The sequence below is a fragment of the Erpetoichthys calabaricus genome, chromosome 5 (assembly GCF_900747795.2).
Source record: "Erpetoichthys calabaricus chromosome 5, fErpCal1.3, whole genome shotgun sequence".
NCBI classification, from domain to species: Eukaryota; Metazoa; Chordata; class Cladistia; order Polypteriformes; family Polypteridae; genus Erpetoichthys; species Erpetoichthys calabaricus.
Window position 1 is genome coordinate 71,198,310 of NC_041398.2, and position 18,980 is coordinate 71,217,289.

Sequence of the window (18,980 nt, forward strand, 5' to 3'; positions counted from 1 at the left end):
TCTTGCTATCGTATAGTGCATTCTGCCTGTCGGCGTTAGTTATATTTATATATTTTAGACATCACACACTACAAGCTGCTGACGAACCCTTCTCTTCGTTGTCAGTCTGTAGATACGAAAAAATAAAAGCAATACGACTTTTAACAGACGTCATTGAAGTGTATCATAAGTTTCTGTAACGTTAATGAAAATGGCCAGGAGGTGTCACGAGAGAGGTGAGTGTCAAATGCTTCGAAGCTTCGATACGATTTCCGACACAATTGCTTCAAACATGTTGATGCTTCGCGAGGCTTCACTCCGCCCATCACTACTCACAGGTTACTGAACGAGAAATCAGCAGACTAGCATGACGGATTGGGCGTAATGGGCGTCCTTCCCCTCTCCTCCGGATTTTTCAAATGTTAATTTTTTCCCTGTGCTTAAAAATCATTAAAAAAGCGGCCTGATTATGCGGCGTATGGTATGCCGCGGGTTGGCTAGTACTATATATTTTGCTTTGTTGTGTCCATATTTTTGTATGTTACATTGTCATTGAAGGCTTATAATGAAATTACCAGGAAAGACTCAAAGCACTAATTATGTATTGTGTATGAGGATTAGTGTCAATCAGAAAAAGAACAAGCAAAGTTCCTGCCCTGTTGTCTTATGACAAGTCCAAAGCTTAGATTATGTGCCAACTAATGAAAATGACAAATAAAACAAAACATAAGAAAAAGCAAAAGTGCTTCATTTCCAAAATGCTCAAAAGCATCATAAGCATATTTTTAATACAATTTATATAGTTGAATTTGAATTATTGGCCTGAATTTTGTCATTGAACGTGACTGACCCAAGGCTTTTTAGTTGTACTAAGATGGAAATGACACAAAGTTCCTATGCTATATATTAAATAGGACATACTTACTACAGTATATTAATTGGTCACTCTAATTTGGCTTATTGAGAGTGAGAATCATTTGCATGATGTGCCTTTTGACTTGCCGCCCCATTTAAAGTTTGTACTTTTTTGCATCCAGTGCTGCCAGGACATGCTTTTCTAACCCTAAATTGGTTTGAGTTAGAAAATTAATAGGTCAATATTGTAAACAAAAAGGGAGACAACCAAGGAGAGTGGTTATTTTATGTTAATTTTTGTAAATAGCCCTTGTAAATGTGTTGGTCCTTTTTTCTCTGTCAGGACAAATATGTTTACTGCTTATAATGGTATAAAAAGTGTAAAATAAGTACCTGTATTTAATTCAACAGGTATGCCAAAAATAGATGAACTTACCATGGAGAGAGTGATGGAAGAGTTTGAGAGGCGTTGTTATGACAACATGAATCATGCTATTGAGACTCAAGAAGGGCTTGGTATTGAATATGATGAAGATGTTGTTTGTGATGTTTGCCAGTCTCCAGATGGGGAAGATGGAAATGAAATGGTTTTCTGTGATAAATGTAACATTTGTGTTCATCAGGTATGTTTTTATGTGTATAAAAATTATTGTGACACATTTAAGTTATATATAGGTGTTTAAGTAAGAAGTAAAATCAGTATGTCATCAGTGCTACTGGGGTATGACTTCATTGAAATGGGTTTTTATAAAAAAAAAAAAAAAATACATTTGGAATTTTTTATAAGATAAATATTTAGCATATAGGTTACTGTCTAATTTATGAAAAATGTATTTAGAGGATTTTTTTTTTTTTTTTTTTTGGAAGAAGACGACGACCACGATGATGACTAGGGGGCTTTGCCCCCTGCTCGTCAACCCCCCGGCCTATGCTACACACCAGCCATTTCGCATCTCTGCTGCTTGCGTATGTGGATTTCACTTTCACCAAACAACAGATCTTTTAATTCTTGCGGATACACCTTTTCATTGGGAAGAAATACTATTTTCCCCTGATGGCAACACGAATTAGACAATCTACAAGTCTCCAACTTAGTTTAAATCTGAACAATATATTTGATCTTTTCGCTGTTCCATTATTTTACAGAGTAATAATTTGTTTGCGCTAATGTGATTTTACTATGATTTTTTTTTTTGTTTTGAGACTTTCAAATTTTAGTACTTTCATTATCTAACCTACTCTGCATGTGTATCGTGCCAATGTTTTTGAATTCTTTACGATGTTGTACTTTGTCATCTACGCTTTTATTTCTGGCCTCGGGCATGGTTAAATCTCTTGGCACAAAGTCTCGTCTTGCAGGATGTGAAAGTATCTCTCTGAAAAGGTCACGTCTCGCCCCAGCATTTTTTTATGATAGTAGAGAGAAATGAACCTTGCTTTCTTGAGTAATATGTATATCAGCAGCCAATTTCATCAGTTATTGTAATTTTTGTGGTTGGTATTTTTTTAATCTAGCTTACTAAACTTGTAATGTTTTGTTGTACTTTGTTCTTTATCTTGCAAATCTTCTATGTCTCTAATATGAACTTCTGGTTCTCTCTCTTTGAATGAGCTGGCAGGTAGGAGTTAAAGTACCATCCTATACAATCTGCATTTTTAGGCCTTTGTCCTCCAGGGTACTGCTCAGGGGTGTGCTCCCAAAAAGCTTTATAATGCTAAGTACTTGGTTAAATCTCAAATATACCTGTTGAAAAGGGTGATTGGTGCTAAATGTCCACGTGATATGCAACCGACATTCATGGACTTTTTACTTGACATGAAGGCCAAGCAGTACTTTCAAGTCTGGTGTGTGTTAAATGGCAAGGGATAGTGTGTTTGGTGGTGGCTGCTAACTGGGAGAACAGGCATCCTTTTCATGAATGCTGAAAAATTTATTTATATAGTAAATTTTCATACAAATGGCGTAGCTCAAAGTGCTTTGCAAGATGAGGAAAAAAAAGTTTATAAAACGCAAACATAAGATTAGTCAATACTGAGTAACGAAGAATAAAGTAAGGTCCAATGGCCGTGGGGACAGAAAAAAAAAAAAAATTTCCAGGTGGACCGGAGAAAAAAACAATCTACCTGTTAAGTTTAAGACTCAAACCAAATTAAGACATTGGCAGAGAGGCCAACCCACTGACTATAAGGCGAATATCTGGTAAACCTAGTGTTGAAACACCAAACCGTGGATGAAATGAGCTAAAACACACACGCTTTTGTAGTGTGTGCTCTGGGAGTGTAGAGATGTGATTCTGGTGCTTGCAAAAGTTCTTGGAGGCTAGCATGACCCTTGGAAAATAGCACTTATTAATTTTTTTTTTTTTTGCCCTCATACTGTATATTCATTGTTTTAAATCCACTTTTGTGAAGTGTTGCTATTTTTTCCCCAGTTGCTGTTTGCCATTTTTCTTTTTTTTGGAAGTAAGCTATGTGTCATTTTGAGTGCATTTAAAGATTTTTGAATACAGGTAAAATTCCATTACAACAAACTGCCTGTTGTTGCAACGAGTTTCTGTATTGTTGCTATAGTGCTGTCTTTAGCTTGCATCCAGGCGTTTGCATTCATTTCATTAGCTTCTTTCACGTTAATTTTTATCTTCTCCTGTCTACAAGTTATGCTGACAAGAATTTTTCTCAGCATTTCCTTGCAATAATACACTTTCAGGGTGCGAATGATGCCCAAATCCAATGGCTGAAGCACTGCTGTGCAATTGGGTGCGACAAATTCAACGCAAACATTCTCTAAATGCAGAAGTATGTTGTGGGCTGCACAGTTATCAATCAGAAGCCGAATCATCCTTTTCTTCTTCATATTGTGAGGTTTCTGAACTCTTTTGGGACCCCCCCCCACCCAACAGGAACGTCACGCTGAAGTGCGTCCCGAAGTGTGATTGCCACGTCTGTGGAAGATTGTTTGTCCGTTGCCAGGGCAGGACAACAGCAGGCTCACAGCGCTGCAGTGAAGCGCCACAGAAGCGAATCCTAAAAGATTGTGGGCGCAATACAAGTCTGTCTTACGCACCAAAACATGAGGCTTAGTCTCAGTACTTTAGCAAAACCAGCTTTATTCAGCTTGAAACAGGAACAGCAGGTTATTTATTGTAGTGTGATCTGCCTCTCTCCTATAAACAGACACAGCAAACGGGCTGGGTCATGGCCAGGTCAGTGCCCAAGTAATATTGTTCCCTACATTTACATTGCTCCTTTCATCAACCATTGAGATATTTTCTGTTTGCTTCAGTGCCGAGCTGCATCAGAGCTGTGAGCCTGCTGTTGCCCCGCCAACAGATGAACAGTCTTCCACAGACGCGGTGATCGCACTTCGGGACGCTCTTCGGTGTGTTGTCCAGCTGGGGAAGGTCCCTAGAGAGTTTAGAAACCTCACATTTTCTTGAATGAGTGCTGCATTAATAGGAATGTTTCTTGAACAAGCATCACTGAACTACATAAAAATGTCTTTTTTGGCGACTTCAAATGCAGCAGTTTGCATACATTTGCAATCCATGATTTTTCTTTTTTTTTTTTTTGCTCGGTTGTTCAAGAAAGTTGACAGTGTTGATGGTGAAATTCTGAATTCACTGGCAACATCTTTTTTCTTTTTGCCGCAATCGAGAGCTGCAAAAATTTCAAGTTTTTTTTCTAATATGAACTGAATTTTTGCCAGAATGCACATGCTGCATGGCTTGAAGAATCCACTTGGAAATTGTAAGAAATTTCTTAAACAATCGTTCCTTATTTCATCTTTCGATAACTAAAAATACCTCATTTACTTGGGGGAACACCTTGGTCAACCTAGTCTATAGTCGCTCTCAAGGGAGACTTAGCCCAAAGGTTGCTAGCAGGTCCACCTACCTACCTTATATTGCATATAAGTAGTAAAGACAAAAGTATGTTCTATGTGGTTACAATGCACAAATTACAGAATGTGATATATATTAACCAACTGATAGTTATTTTACATATACATGTACCTGTACTGCAGTTCATCCATTGAAAAAAATACAGTAACTTCCTTGTTCAGTTTTTGTATTAATATAGCATTTTCGCAGGCATTCAGTGCATTTAATTTCACATCTGCAGAATAACTAAACATTGTTACTGCTTTTCATTAATACTTTTAAAATTAAAACTATTTTATTATTTATAAGACTAATTAAAATTGTCTTACAGCACTGCAGAGCTTGGTACAGACTTTGCCACATTTTTTTTATTATTTAAATAGACACATGAGAGCAGCATTTAGATTTCCAAGCTAAAGCTTGCTGGCAACCATGCACCCAGTCCAATGAACCTTTACATCAGAGAATCACCTCTAGTGTTTGCTTTCCAGCCCCACTTAGCCTGAGCCATGCCACTCAGGACAGATTTATAGTCTCATGCTACATCTAGCTCCACGTTTTCAGATAGCCTTGACACCCCTGAGCATCATTTTACTATCTGGTCTGGTTTTGAATGTGTTAAATTTATTATTATGCTAAAATGCAAAAGCAGGAGATGTTCAGTGCATTAATGTAGGTTGTGTGGTTTAACTGGAAAAAACTGTGATGACCATTGGTCAGAGAAAATCATAGTGTACGATAGAACATGATATGTTATCATTCACAGTGGTTGACAGTAAACTTTGATTGCTAATGATTTATTATGAGCAAGTCACTTAACCTATGTCTGCTTATACTTAGTTCTCTCTCTCTCTCTCTCTCTCTCTCTCCCTCTCCAAATTGATTTAGACAGCAAGGACCAAGGTGTGCATTTTCAGCTGGAAGAATTTTGATAAAGTTGTTACCCTTTATTTTTATATAATTTGTATTACTATTTTACAGGCATGCTATGGTATACTGAAAGTGCCCGAAGGCAGCTGGCTTTGCCGGACCTGTGCCCTTGGTGTTTTACCAAAATGTTTACTCTGTCCTAAAAAAGGTGGTGCCATGAAGCCAACTCCCAGTGGTACAAAATGGGTTCATGTAAGCTGTGCTTTGTGGATACCAGAGGTAATTTCATCTTTGATTATCTTGCATTATTTGTATTTAAAAAAAAAATGGGAAGAACATTAACCATAAAGTTAAACCTGGTCAATGTCTTATGCAAAATATGCTCTAATTTACCCAGTACTCCAGTGATTTGAATGATGAGGATGGAACTCATCCAAGGCTAAACGTTATTGGCTCTCCTCTGCACATACAATCCAACTCTACAACGACATTTATTTATATAGCACATTTTCATACACATGTAGCTCAAAGTGCTTTACAAGATGAAGAAAGAAAAATATAAAATACATGAGAGGAAACTTCTTGATAGTGGGGTCTTTCTTTTTAGTGTGGTTTTATATAAGTGTGACAGAGATTGTGGCAGTTGATAGGAGATTATCTTTTATGTGGTCTCATGTAGAGGAAAGGGACCATTTATCTACCTTAAGCTTTTAGGCTTATGCAGAGTATTTTGCCTTAATAACAGTTGGTGCAGTACTGGAAATTGTACAGCTATTAATTGTAGACATAAAAGGCTAGAATACTCTGCTGAGGAATAATAAAGGCTTCCACACATGCAAGTGGAGGGACGACCGTAATTATTATGACCTTCAGAATTTAATTCCTCTAGTATCATGGATTGTCCATAACAAACAAAAACGTGAACTCGCAAGGGTGGCTGAGAAGTGTAAAGATTTCTAGGTATGTTATGGACATATTTTTGGATATCCATGCAGGATGTGTTAAACTTTATTTTAATAAAATTGGTTTTTACAGTGTTCTCTCCAGCAGGAAGAGCATCAAATATTTTGTCAAATTGCTCCCAAAAGTTTATTAAAAAATCCATACTGTATTGTACACTTTTTATTTTTATTTATTTTTTATTTTTTTCTGCTGTATATCACAGAGATCATTTTCTTATCTTATTATATCTAGAAATAACTTGGTGGAGTGGTGACTTTGAGGCTAGGGGTCTGTGCCGGCAATCAGAAAGTTGCTGATTCGAATTCTGTAAAAATCAAGAAGTCACTCTACCCCCATTGGGCCCTTGAGCAAGGCCTTTAACCTACTTCGTCCTGGGTATGATGTTAATCTGCATCCAGCCCTGCAAGCAGGTCCTTCAATTTACAGGGAAAACTTGGTGGTTAGTGGCAATCTGGCCACCATTGTTTGTTTTTTTTGTTTTTTTTTTTTTGTTTTTTTTTTTTAATTCTGACTGTTTCAGTATTTTTTTTTTCACTGTTACAGTATAGTGCTAAGATGTCCCCTGATGCACTTGTTTGTTGTATGTGGCAGTGTGCTATCAGCACATGCTTCCAACCTCTGTCTCCGCTCTGGCAATAACTTCTTGCTGCAAAACTGAGGAGGCAGGGCTTTTACAGTTGCTGCACCTTGTCTATGGAACTCTTTACCTCATTACATTAAGACGTTACCTACAGTTGAATTGTTTAAAACTAGATTGAAGACTAATTTTTGTTCTCTAACTTTCAGTGACTTTCACTGATACTGATGGCTTCCCTACTCTTAGTCATCTTCTTTTTCTTTAACTCGCTGCTGGCTGTATTTTGTTGTATTGAACTTTGTATTTATTTCAGATTTATTTTCATTGTATGTTTTAATGTAAAGCACTTTTTTGTCCTCCGCATTACTGATGATGTTGTCAATGTTTGTTTATAGAGCACATTTAAAAGTCTTTATTTAGCACTAGTGCTGGGCGGTATGACCAAAATTCTATATCACGGTATTTTTCAAAATTATACCGGTTTCACAGTATTGGATGGTATTTTTTTCCCATGCATGAGTGGATGTTAACCACATTTTCCACTGCAATTACTGGCTAAGAATAACCTGTTCCACTGTCATGAGAATTGTACATTGTACAAAAAAACATTTCAATGTTCACTCAGGTATTAATACAGGTTTGCATGGCCCCATAAAGTGATAGTTTTCAAAGGGGTGGCACTAATGAAGAGAAGGAATCATATTGCATGAGAGATGCAGTCAAAATATAGAGCCTTTTTATTGAACAATGTTTGCAAACAACTTAAACTAAAATTTTGACAACATATTTTCAACCATCCAAAGAGGCATTTGGACTTAGTAAAATATCCAGTGGTGCTTGTCAAAAGTTGTATTGCACTGAACATGTCTTAGAAAAGGAATAAATAGTAAATATTTTTTGTAAACCAACTACACTTTATTAATGTTAACAGTCTCTGTCCACTGACATGTTAAAGTGACTTTTTAAATAACTTTACCATCATTAAACTGCATAATATTTAAACTAATAAATAGTAACAATAAAATAAATAGTAGTTGCACTATTACTTCCAAGACTTCAAGCCCAGGTACATTACACAGTATTCACCAAATAAAAATAAAACAAGTGCAACTTGGTGATGACATCTTTACCAACTGAACCATCATTAAGGCAAACTGCATTAATATGGACCTTGCTTCAAGCTAAGCTATATACATAAATAATAAAACTGCAACTTGCATTTATAATGCTATTTGAGGTATAGCCCTACGGAAGCGTATTAGGGCCACGGTGAAGAACAAAAAATACGGACACAGTAAAGAAAAAAAAAAAAAACTATATGTCAAGATTAAAGTTGACATTTCCACTTTATTCTCGTAGTTTATTTTGTCATTAAAGTAGAATGGCGTAAACTAAATGTCATCCTAAAATCAATTTTTAATTCACTAGATTTTCTCAAGCCCCATCAGAAGTTATGTATTACATTAAATGCTTTTTGTTAAGTGTTCCCCAACCCAGTTGTTAATCACTACTATCTTCTTAAACTAACTTCCTCTTGCACTAAGAGGCAGCGATCGCCGCACAGAATACATTCACTTAATGATATTCCTGCTCTCTGAAAATGTAGAATGCTAAGATAATTTTTCATGATGAAATGAATCAAAACAGGTATTAAACATGCACGGTAGTGTGGCGGTAGTGCTGCTACCTCGCAGTAAGAGGTCCCCAGGTGTACGTTCAGTGTAGAGAACTTTATGGCAGGTGTAACAAGGTTCCAAAAAACTGGATGTATGAATGGGTATTGCACAGGTTTAACTTAAATATTGTGTAAATGTTGAGTTCGTGATCTGGTGGTCGAAGACACGAACACAGAATTCAATGGATGTTCTTCTGAGCGGGCTTTCTTTATTTCATGTGTGCTGTCTCATTCTGACGTACCAGACCCCCATTCCTTTCCTATCCTTTTTCTTTCTACACATAACCAATCACCACACGATAAACATCCTTGTGAAATTAAAACTAGTTATAAACTTAGACCACGTAGTGTTCAGAACTTTAAAAAAAAAAAAAAAATCTTTGTTATACATGTTTAATTATGCCATCCATTCAGGGTTGCACCCATCCCAGCAAGCATTGTGTGCAACGCAGGAAGAAATCCTGAACATGGCGCCAGCACATTGCAGGGTGAATACAAGCAATACATACAATAGCAGGGTTAATATAGCATAACAATCTGCCATCCTACATGACTTTGAAAGGAAACTGAAGCACGCCGAGTAAACCCACCAGAAAAACATGCAAATTCAAAGCAGGGACCACCTTGCTGCGAGGCAGCAGTGCAACCTCCATGCCACCATGCCCCCACATGATTAATAAATGCTTTAATGCATTTTATCATGAAAATTGATATATATCAAATATTTATCTTAGCATTCCAAACGTTCAGGGAGCAGGAATATCATGAAATGAATGTATTCTGTGTGCGGTCTTTGCCTCCTCTTAGTGCAAGAGGAAGTCAGGTTAAGAAGCGCATAGCGATTAACATGGCTCCGGGAACACAACACAAAGCATTTAATGTGCTACATAACTTATGACGGGGTTTGAGAAAATCTAGTAAATTAAATATTTCATTTTAAGATGAAGTTTAGTTTATGATGTTCTACTTCAAAAACAAATTACGAGAATAAAGTCAACATGTCAACTTTGATTCTTGACAAACTGCAAGAATAAAGTAGAAATGTCGACTTTATTCTCGTCATAAGCGTCGAGATTCAAGTGGAAATGTCGGGAATAAAGTCAACATGTCATTACACAGTACCCAGGTACATTACACAGTACTGAAAAAAATAAAACAAGTACAACTTGGCTTCCAGTATTATCCAGTAGTATAGAAACAGTATTCACACATTTGAACATAATGATCCACATCCGACATTTTAAATCTCCAGACAACAGACGTGACTTAGCAAAAGTTCTTCTGTGTCATCATGTTCAACTTTATCGTCTGCTACAGCTTCAGTTTCGGAATGTTCTCTGTCCATTTTCACTGCGCAATACCTACACTACTGCATGTACTCTGTTGTATGCTTGTTTAGCGGTGTAGCAGTGAAAAAGAGCCTCCTCGCAACACCTCCACTAATGTATGTACTCTATTGCATGTGTTTAGCGGTGTAGCAGTGAAAAAGGTCCACCTTAAACAGTTTCCCGATGTGTCACGTTCCAAACATTGTTTAGGCAATTTAAACCGGTGTTGCGGTTTAAGAAAAATCCACATCATAACAAAAATAAATGGTTTTTGGTATGAACCAATATACCGCCCAGCACTATTTAGCTCCATTGATTTGCGCATAATCACAGAAGCTAATCATCAGATAAATTGTTGTGTGAAACATTTTAATGTTAATATAAAAAGCTTCAAGTGTTTAAGACTTAACAATGGAATGGGGCTCTTGAAGCTGAATGTGGATCCAATAGATATATGCACTCAAACATCAGCCTAAAGATTTTTCCTGATTGAATCAAGACATGTCTTTTGCTTTCAAGAGCAAACATGAACATATTGTTCTTGGTCTGTCTTTTAAAATTTTTCACCAGCGTTTTGTGTGTCAACTTTTATCCCTCCAGATCAGAGAATGTCCAGTTCCAAGAGAACTTGTATAGGATATTCACATGTTGCTGTTGCAAATATTCTCATAGCTCTTTAAAGTTATGGTTTTGTTAAAGTTTAAAGTTATGATATAATCCTGGAGAGAGGTTAGCCACGCTCCCTCCCCAGAGGAATGATTTGAAAAACTGGTCTTCCTGACCACATCCAAAAATGCCACATTTATTAAAACATAATATGTACAAAAAAATTTTTTTCTCTCCCTCAAATATTAGGTGTTTTAGGTTTGAGGGTGTTAAATAAAAACGTTTGCAATAGAATTATTCCATCACATCCAGTTTTTGGGAGATGAATGTTTATAATAGAAGCAAAAAGTATTTTTTGAGAAAAATGGAATACGTTTTAAAAAAACTCTTTTAAACCTAATTACTGCTTACAAAAATAAATTACTTGGTCACCAACCCCCTTTAGCATCTTTTCAAGGTATGTCACAGTGGGATGACTAGATGTCCACGGACTTACTCACTCCACTTTCCCCTATAACAGCTCTCCATTTGAGCCTCTTCTATGTTCTCAGGGACAGAGACTAAGTGAGAGTACAGGAAATAGATTTTTAAGGACACATTGCACTCAAATGATAAATGGGAAGCAAAAAAACTGTCAGTTAGTTCCTCATAGTTTTCCACCTTTGTATTCTCAAAAAAAAAAGTGGTACATGCTTCTCCATCTAACCATCAACCAACCAAGTATTGAAAGTGTATGTATTCATTTAGCATTTGCTTAACTGTCGCCTGGTTAAGACAGCCAATGGCTCAACTTGACCTTGCATATTTCGGTAAAAAATAAAAAATTGGAACACAAACTTAATTCTTCTGGATAATAAAACATTTTTCTAATCATCCATCCATCCATCCATCCATCCATTGTCTCCCGCTTATCCGAGGTCGGGTCGCGGGGGCAGCAGCTTGAGCAGAGATGCCCAGACTTCCCTCTCCCCGGCCACTTCTTCTAGCTCTTCCGGGAGAATCCCAAGGCGTTCCCAGGCCAGTCGAGAGACATAGTCCCTCCAGCGTGTCCTGGGTCTTCCCCGGGGCCTCCTCCCGGTTGGACGTGCCCGGAACACCTCACCAGGGAGGCGTCCAGGAGGCATCCTGATCAGATGCCCGAGCCACCTCATCTGACTCCTCTCGATGCGGAGGAGCAGCGGCTCTACTCTGAGCCCCTCCCGGATGACTGAGCTTCTCACCCTATCTTTAAGGGAAAGCCCAGACACCCTGCGGAGGAAACTCATTTCAGCCGCTTGTATTCGCGATCTCGTTCTTTCGGTCACTACCCATAGCTCATGACCATAGGTGAGGGTAGGAACATAGATCGACTGGTAAATTGAGAGCTTCGCCTTGCGGCTCAGCTCCTTTTTCACCACGACAGACCGATGCAATGCCCGCATTACTGCGGATGCCGCACCGATCCGCCTGTCGATCTCACGCTCCATTCTTCCCTCACTCGTGAACAAGACCCCGAGATACTTGAACTCCTCCACTTGGGGCAGGATCTCGCTACCAACCCTGAGAGGGCACTCCACCCTTTTCCGGCTGAGGACCATGGTCTCGGATTTGGAGGTGCTGATTCTCATCCCAGCCGCTTCACACTCGGCTGCGAACCTATCCAGAGAGAGCTGAAGATCACGGCCTGATGAAGCAAACAGGACAACATCATCTGCAAAAAGCAGTGACCCAATCCTGAGCCCACCAAACTGGACCCCCTCAACACCCTGGCTGCGCCTAGAAATTCTGTCCATAAAAGATATGAACAGAATCGGTGACAAAGGGCAGCCCTGGCGGAGTCCAACTCTCACTGGAAACGGGTTCGACTTACTGCCGGCAATGCGGACCAAGCTCTGGCACCGATCGTACAGGGACTGAACAGCCCTTATCAGGGGGGCCGGTACCCCATACTCTCGGAGTACCCCCACAGGATTCCCCGAGGGACACGGTCGAATGCCTTTTCTAAGTCCACAAAACACATGTAGACTGGTTGGGCAAACTCCCATGCACCCTCCAGGACCCTGCTAAGGGTATAGAGCTGGTCCACTGTTCCACGACCAGGACGAAAACCACACTGTACCTCCTGAATCCGAGGCTCGACTATCCGACGGACCCTCCTCTCCAGGACCCCTGAATAGACTTTTCCAGGGAGGCTGAGGAGTGTGATCCCTCTGTAGTTGGAACACACCCTCCGATCCCCCTTCTTAAAGAGGGGGACCACCACCCCGGTCTGCCAATCCAGAGGCACTGTCCCTGATGTCCATGCGATGTTGCAGAGGCGTGTCAGCCAAGACAGTCCTACAACATCCAGAGCCTTGAGGAACTCCGGGCGTATCTCATCCACCCCCGGGGCCCTACCACCAAGGAGTTTTTTGACCACCTCGGTGACCTCAGTCCCAGAGATGGGGGAGCCCACCTCTGAGTCCCCAGGCTCTGCTTCCTCATTGGAAGGCATGTTAATGGGATTGAGGAGGTCTTCGAAGTATTCCCCCCACCGACCCACAACATCCCGAGTCGAGGTCAGCAGCGCACCATCCCCACCATATACAGTGTTGACACTGCACTGCTTCCCCTTCCTGAGACGCCGGATGGTGGACCAGAATCTCCTCGAAGCCGTCCGAAAGTCATTCTCCATGGCCTCCCCAAACTCCTCCCACGCCCGAGTTTTTGCCTCGGCAACCACCAAAGCCACATTCCGCTTGGCCTGCCGGTACCTATCAGCTGCCTCCGGGGTCCCACAGGACAAAAGGGTCCCGTAGGACTCCTCCTTCAGCTTGACGGCATCCTTCACCGCCGGTGTCCACCAGCGGGTTCGGGGATTGCCGCCACGACAGGCACCGACCACCTTACGGCCACAGCTCCGGTCAGCTGCCTCAACAATAGAGGCACGGAACATGGCCCATTCGGACTCAATGTCCCCCACCTCCCTCGGGATGTGGTCGAAGTTCTGCCGGAGGTGGGAGTTGAAGCTACTTCTGACAGGGCTCTGCCAGACGTTCCCAGCAGACCCTCACAACACGTTTGGGCCTACCACGCCTGACCGGCATCCTCCCCCACCATCGAAGCCAACTCACCACCAGGTGGTGATCAGTTGACAGCTCCGCCCCTCTCTTCACCCGAGTGTCCAAGACATGTGGCCGCAAGTCCGACGACACGACCACAAAGTCGATCATCGAACTGAGGCCTAGGGTGTCCTGGTGCCAAGTGCACATATGAACACCCCTATGCTTGAACATGGTGTTATCGTTATGGACAATCTGTGACGAGCACAGAAGTCCAATAACAAAACACCGCTCGGGTTCAGATCAGGGGGGCCATTCCTCCCAATCACGCCCTTCCAGGTCTCACTGTCATTGCCCACGTGAGCATTGAAGTCTCCCAGCAGAACGAGGGAGTCCCCAGAAGGTATGCCCTCTAGCACCCCCTCCAGGGACTCCAAAAAGGGTGGGTACTCCGAACTGCTGTTCGGTGCATACGCACAAACAACAGTTAGGACCCGTCCCCCCACCTGAAGGCGAAGGGAGGCTACCCTCTCGTCCACCGGGGTAAACCCCAATGTACAGGCTCCAAGTTGGGGGGCAATAAGTATACCCACACCTGCTCGGCGCCTCTCACCGGGGGCAACTCCAGAGTGGTAGAGAGTCCAGCCCCTCTCAAGGAGATTGGTTCCAGAGTCCAAGCTGTGCGTCGAGGTGAGTCCGACTATATCTAGCCGGAACCTCTCAACTTCGCGCACTAGCTCAGGCTCCTTCCCCTTCAGAGAGGTGACATTCCACGTCCCAAGAGCCAGTTTCTGTAGCCGAGGATCGGACCGCCAAGGTCCCCGCCTTCGGCCACCACCCAACTCACACTGCACCCGACCTCCTTGGCCCCTCCCATAGGTGGTGAGCCCATGGGAAGGGGGACCCACGTTGCCTCTTCGGGCTGTGCCCGGCCGAGCCCCATGGGTGTAGGCCCGGCCACCAGGCGCTCGCCATCGAGCCCCACCTCCAGGCCTGGCTCCAGAGTGGGGCCCCGGTGACCCGCGTCCGGGCAAGGGAAAACGCCGTCCAAAATTGTTTTTCTAATCATATAAATATAATTTGTAGCAAATTTGATTAAATAAGGAAAGGAAACACCTACTGACTGAGAGCCAGAAATACTGTATATAGCAAATACTTGATTTTGGGTTACTTCCACCGTAAGTAACGCTAAGAATGAGGAAGACTGACATTTTTCACCTCAAAATAGATATCAAATATTCTTTTTAATGTATTTAAAAAAAAAAAAAAAAAATCACAGCAGCATTTTTCATTGAATGCAGTATCTCTTGGAAATGGCTTGTGGTAGAGAAATTCTAATTCCAGAGATGTTTTTGGCCCTCCTGAATCTATAAAATACATAGATTTGTGTGTGTATGCGCAAGGATTTTGGTATAGTCAAGTGTACCAGATCTCGACTTTTAAGCATGTTGATGAGTGTTATTTCATTGGATGCCTTTCTACACATGGTCTTGGTCTTGAATCACCAATGTGGATTGTCGAGTTGAGGCTGAACCAAAAATAGATGCACCAGTTCAACAACAAAAGAACAGTTTAAATTGAAGTGAAATTATATTATGAAATATCAGCACCGAAATCCAGATTCCTCCAAAAGTTTTGCAGTTGAAGTACACATATGTAGCAATTATAGTAGATTTGAAAGTGGCAGATGTTCCTGAGAGCAAATGTAAGACTAATTAGTGAATGTAGTGAATATTTGTTGGGTATTATTAATAAAAATACTGCTTCCTCAGATTGCACTAAGATTAATTTCCTCACCTAAATAAAACTGAATTTCTTTTAAACATTTAGTAAAAATTAAAACCATGCATACATATTATTTATTTATTTATTTTTAAATTGGTGCCTAAGTTATAATGTTGTCAATACATTTTGCAGGTGTTTGGGGATGTGGTAGATTCTTGACAGTGGAATTATAAACGCTAAGTTTTGACATGAGATCTTTGCATTAATGTTTTGTATGCAACTAATATTTAAGCAACAGTGTCTTTAAAGGTTTGCATGAACATCATATCTATGTATAGTGGAACCTCGAGTCACGAGCGTAATTCGTTCCAAAACTCTGGTCGCAACCCAATTTGGTCGTGACCTGAAGTAATTTCCCCCATAGGATTGTATGTAAATACAATTAATCCGTTCCGGACCGTTTAAGCACAAAAGTAGTTAATAATACCATAGAATGCACAGTGTAATAGTAAACTAAATGTTTACTTACTACTTCTGCTTGGGCTCACTTGCTCACTCGCTGCACAGGGGAGACTGAACACATGAGGAAATCATTGGCGCGAACGAACTGGAAGGGAAACTGGCTTGTTCGTCACCAGTGTGTGTGGTCGTGAACAGATGCAAAAGTTTGGCAAACTTTTTGGTCGTAACCCGATTTGTACGTGGTCCGAGACGTTCGTGACCCGAAGTTCCACTGTATATACAATACCTCCAGATTTATTAGTCATTGCTAGTGGACCTATTCAAAGTCCTTACATTTATTTTCTTCCAGATTAACTAATTGTTTGTCTTTTGTGTTGGATCCAAAATTTTGTTTTTGTTTACAACAACATTTATTTATATAGCAATTTTCATACAGAAAGTAGCTCAAAGTGCTTTACATAATGAAGAAAAGAAAAATAAAAGACAAAATAAGACAACATTAGTTAACATAGAAAAAGAGTAAGGTCCAATGGCCAGGGGGTGGACAGAAAAAACAAAAAAAAAACTCCAGACGGCTGGAGAAAAAAAAAAAATCTGCAGGGGTTCCAGGCCACGAGACCGCCCAGTTCCCTCTGGGCATTCTACCTAACATAAATGAAATAGTTCTCTTTGTAATTTAAATCAACTTATGCATTTGATTTGCTGAAAAGAACATTGAAATTAGAAACCCACCAAAAAATTCCAACACAAAATAGGTAAAGCAAAAGATTTCGGCAAGGTATCTCAAAAGAAGAAATTGAATTAAATTCCTTCTATATACAGGATAGAACTTCCTGTAGACAAACTAAGGTGTGTGGTACAAACTATTAAAGACAATTGAAATTCAAAGCATTACTCAATAACTCAAGACTGCATTTGAATGCTTTTTTTTTTTAATTTTTTTTAAAAAATTTTTAAACTAGTGCATTTTTAAATAAGATTAGGCTAACTGCCAATTGAGGTGAGAAAAACAGAACGCCAGGCTATCTAAAATTTCAAGAAAAATAAACTTTTGGAGCACTCTTCCTTTAAGTAAAGCCATTCTTTTTTGGAATATGATAAGTGAGGCATAGTCTGCTCTGTTGGTCTTTATCTTTCTATTATAAAAGGAAATCCTGCAACGAGACATTCTCTGGGATAATTTAAAGTTCCGTGAGAGATAATTTCCAGTCCTGCGAGACAAGAGATTTTGAAAAGTCCTGCCCTCCTCTTAAAACATTTACAACCACGCACATGGTACAATCATTTCTCATTCGTGTGTATTGTCAAACACAGTTCATGTGCTCTCAGCTCCTATAAATCTTTGTTTTACACATTTAAATTCGTTTATGAAAAGTCCTCAGTTATATCCTTTTAAAGAAGCTTTTCTGGACAGTATTTCTAGACATACAATCTATTTGTTCCCTTCGATGTGGTCCTTTTATGGACAATATTTTTATATGTTCAAGATGACACATCAAGGACTAAGTGAAGAAGAAAGGGCAGTGCGTCAAGAAGAGGCCCAAAAGCGTTGGAGGGAAAAGAATTCAAAAAAGAACAATAATAATCTAAGTGCAAATTTGGAAAATAAGGAAAGTAATAATCAGCCCGGAACAAGTGGTATTGAAAACCTAGAAGGTCCAAGCGGGGTCAAAAATGAAAGACAAAGAGTAGAAGAAAAAATAGAACATTGTAAAGAGGCAGAGCAGGTTAGAGATTATGAAAGTACTAAAATTTGAAAGTCTCAAATAAATGATAGTAAAGATTGCATGAGTTCTAGCAAATGGAAATTATTTATCAGTGAAATAACCAAACAGCGAAAAGAGATTGAATATATGGACATACAGTGAATCCGGAAAGTATTCACAGCGCATCTACTTTTTCCATATTTTGTTATGTTACAGCCTTATTCCAAAATGGATTAAATTAATTTTTTTCCTCAGAATTCTACAGACAACACCCCATAATGACAATGTGAAAAAGTTTACTGCAGGTTTTTGCAAATTTATTAAAAATAAAAAAACTGAGAAATTTTACTACAGGTAAAATTGCAGACCTGAACCTTAAATGAGGGCACCTTTAATTTATGTGCTTTGGGAATATTGTGGAAAGTAGAGAGGTATTTAGGTTTATAGTCTGGAACGCATTTTCTCTAACTTGTCAAAACTCATACCTTTGCATTGTCCCATTAACTGTAAAGCCACAGACATTGGGTTCAGGCTCAGAACATTCCAGTCATTACAATTTTTGTTGATTTTTTTTTTTCTCGAGAATCTGAACAAATTTAGAAGGCATGTTGGGTCTTGGTATCCTCTGCTTTCCTCTGACCCATTTCACAATCTCTGTATCAAAAACTGCTGTCTTCTTTATATTCAGTACTATGTAAGGCGGTTCATCGGTCATTATCTTTAGCAGATGTTATGGCAATGATTTTCACTTAATCAACCCCCAATATGATTTCTAAGAACCATAATTATCAACAGGTAAAATGTATATTTTAATTTAAAATAAATGCGAACAAGATGCCATGTGCGAATAAATTTTATTTTTATTTACAGTCAAGCTGTGTAATGCTATTAGTGCATTTTGGGGGGCAGGGTAATAAATAGGCACAACCAGGATGCTAATTACTGGGACATTAGTGAGAATAAAAGGATACAGATGCCACCTGGCGTATTGTTGGTGGTTGTAGTGCCTGAAAAATGCATTGCATTTCTAGGATTAAAGACTGGAGTTATAAATTCATACATGCTTGATCTCAACCTTGAAATTAACTGTCAAATTAGTACAACGTAGAATAATTTTTACCATGTGAAGGAAGTATGAAATGGATTAGTAAATACTGCTTGTTTCAAGTAAATTAAGGAACATCATTCTATACTTAGCACTGGATAAAGAATGTTAGACCTTAGTGTGGAGATGGGATAATGAAACGATACATTATTGTACATTCAGTTTTTTCTCTTACATTTGGATTTAGCAGAGCAAATGTACATACATTTTTGGATAGGAATTGGCTGT

General features: G+C 39.7%; 1 protein-coding gene across 5 annotated transcripts in view; it reads left to right on the forward strand.

Moving 5' to 3' along the window:
* Positions 1-18,980, forward strand: part of jade1 (jade family PHD finger 1) — a 145,126-nt gene that overhangs the window by 88,680 nt on the left and 37,466 nt on the right. For all 5 annotated transcript variants that reach the window (XM_028801666.2, XM_028801667.2, XM_028801668.2 and 2 more), the window contains exons 7-8: positions 1,246-1,457; positions 5,697-5,864. In XM_028801666.2, coding sequence (XP_028657499.1) covers positions 1,246-1,457; positions 5,697-5,864 — 380 coding nt within the window. The remainder of the gene's footprint in view (positions 1-1,245; positions 1,458-5,696; positions 5,865-18,980) is intronic.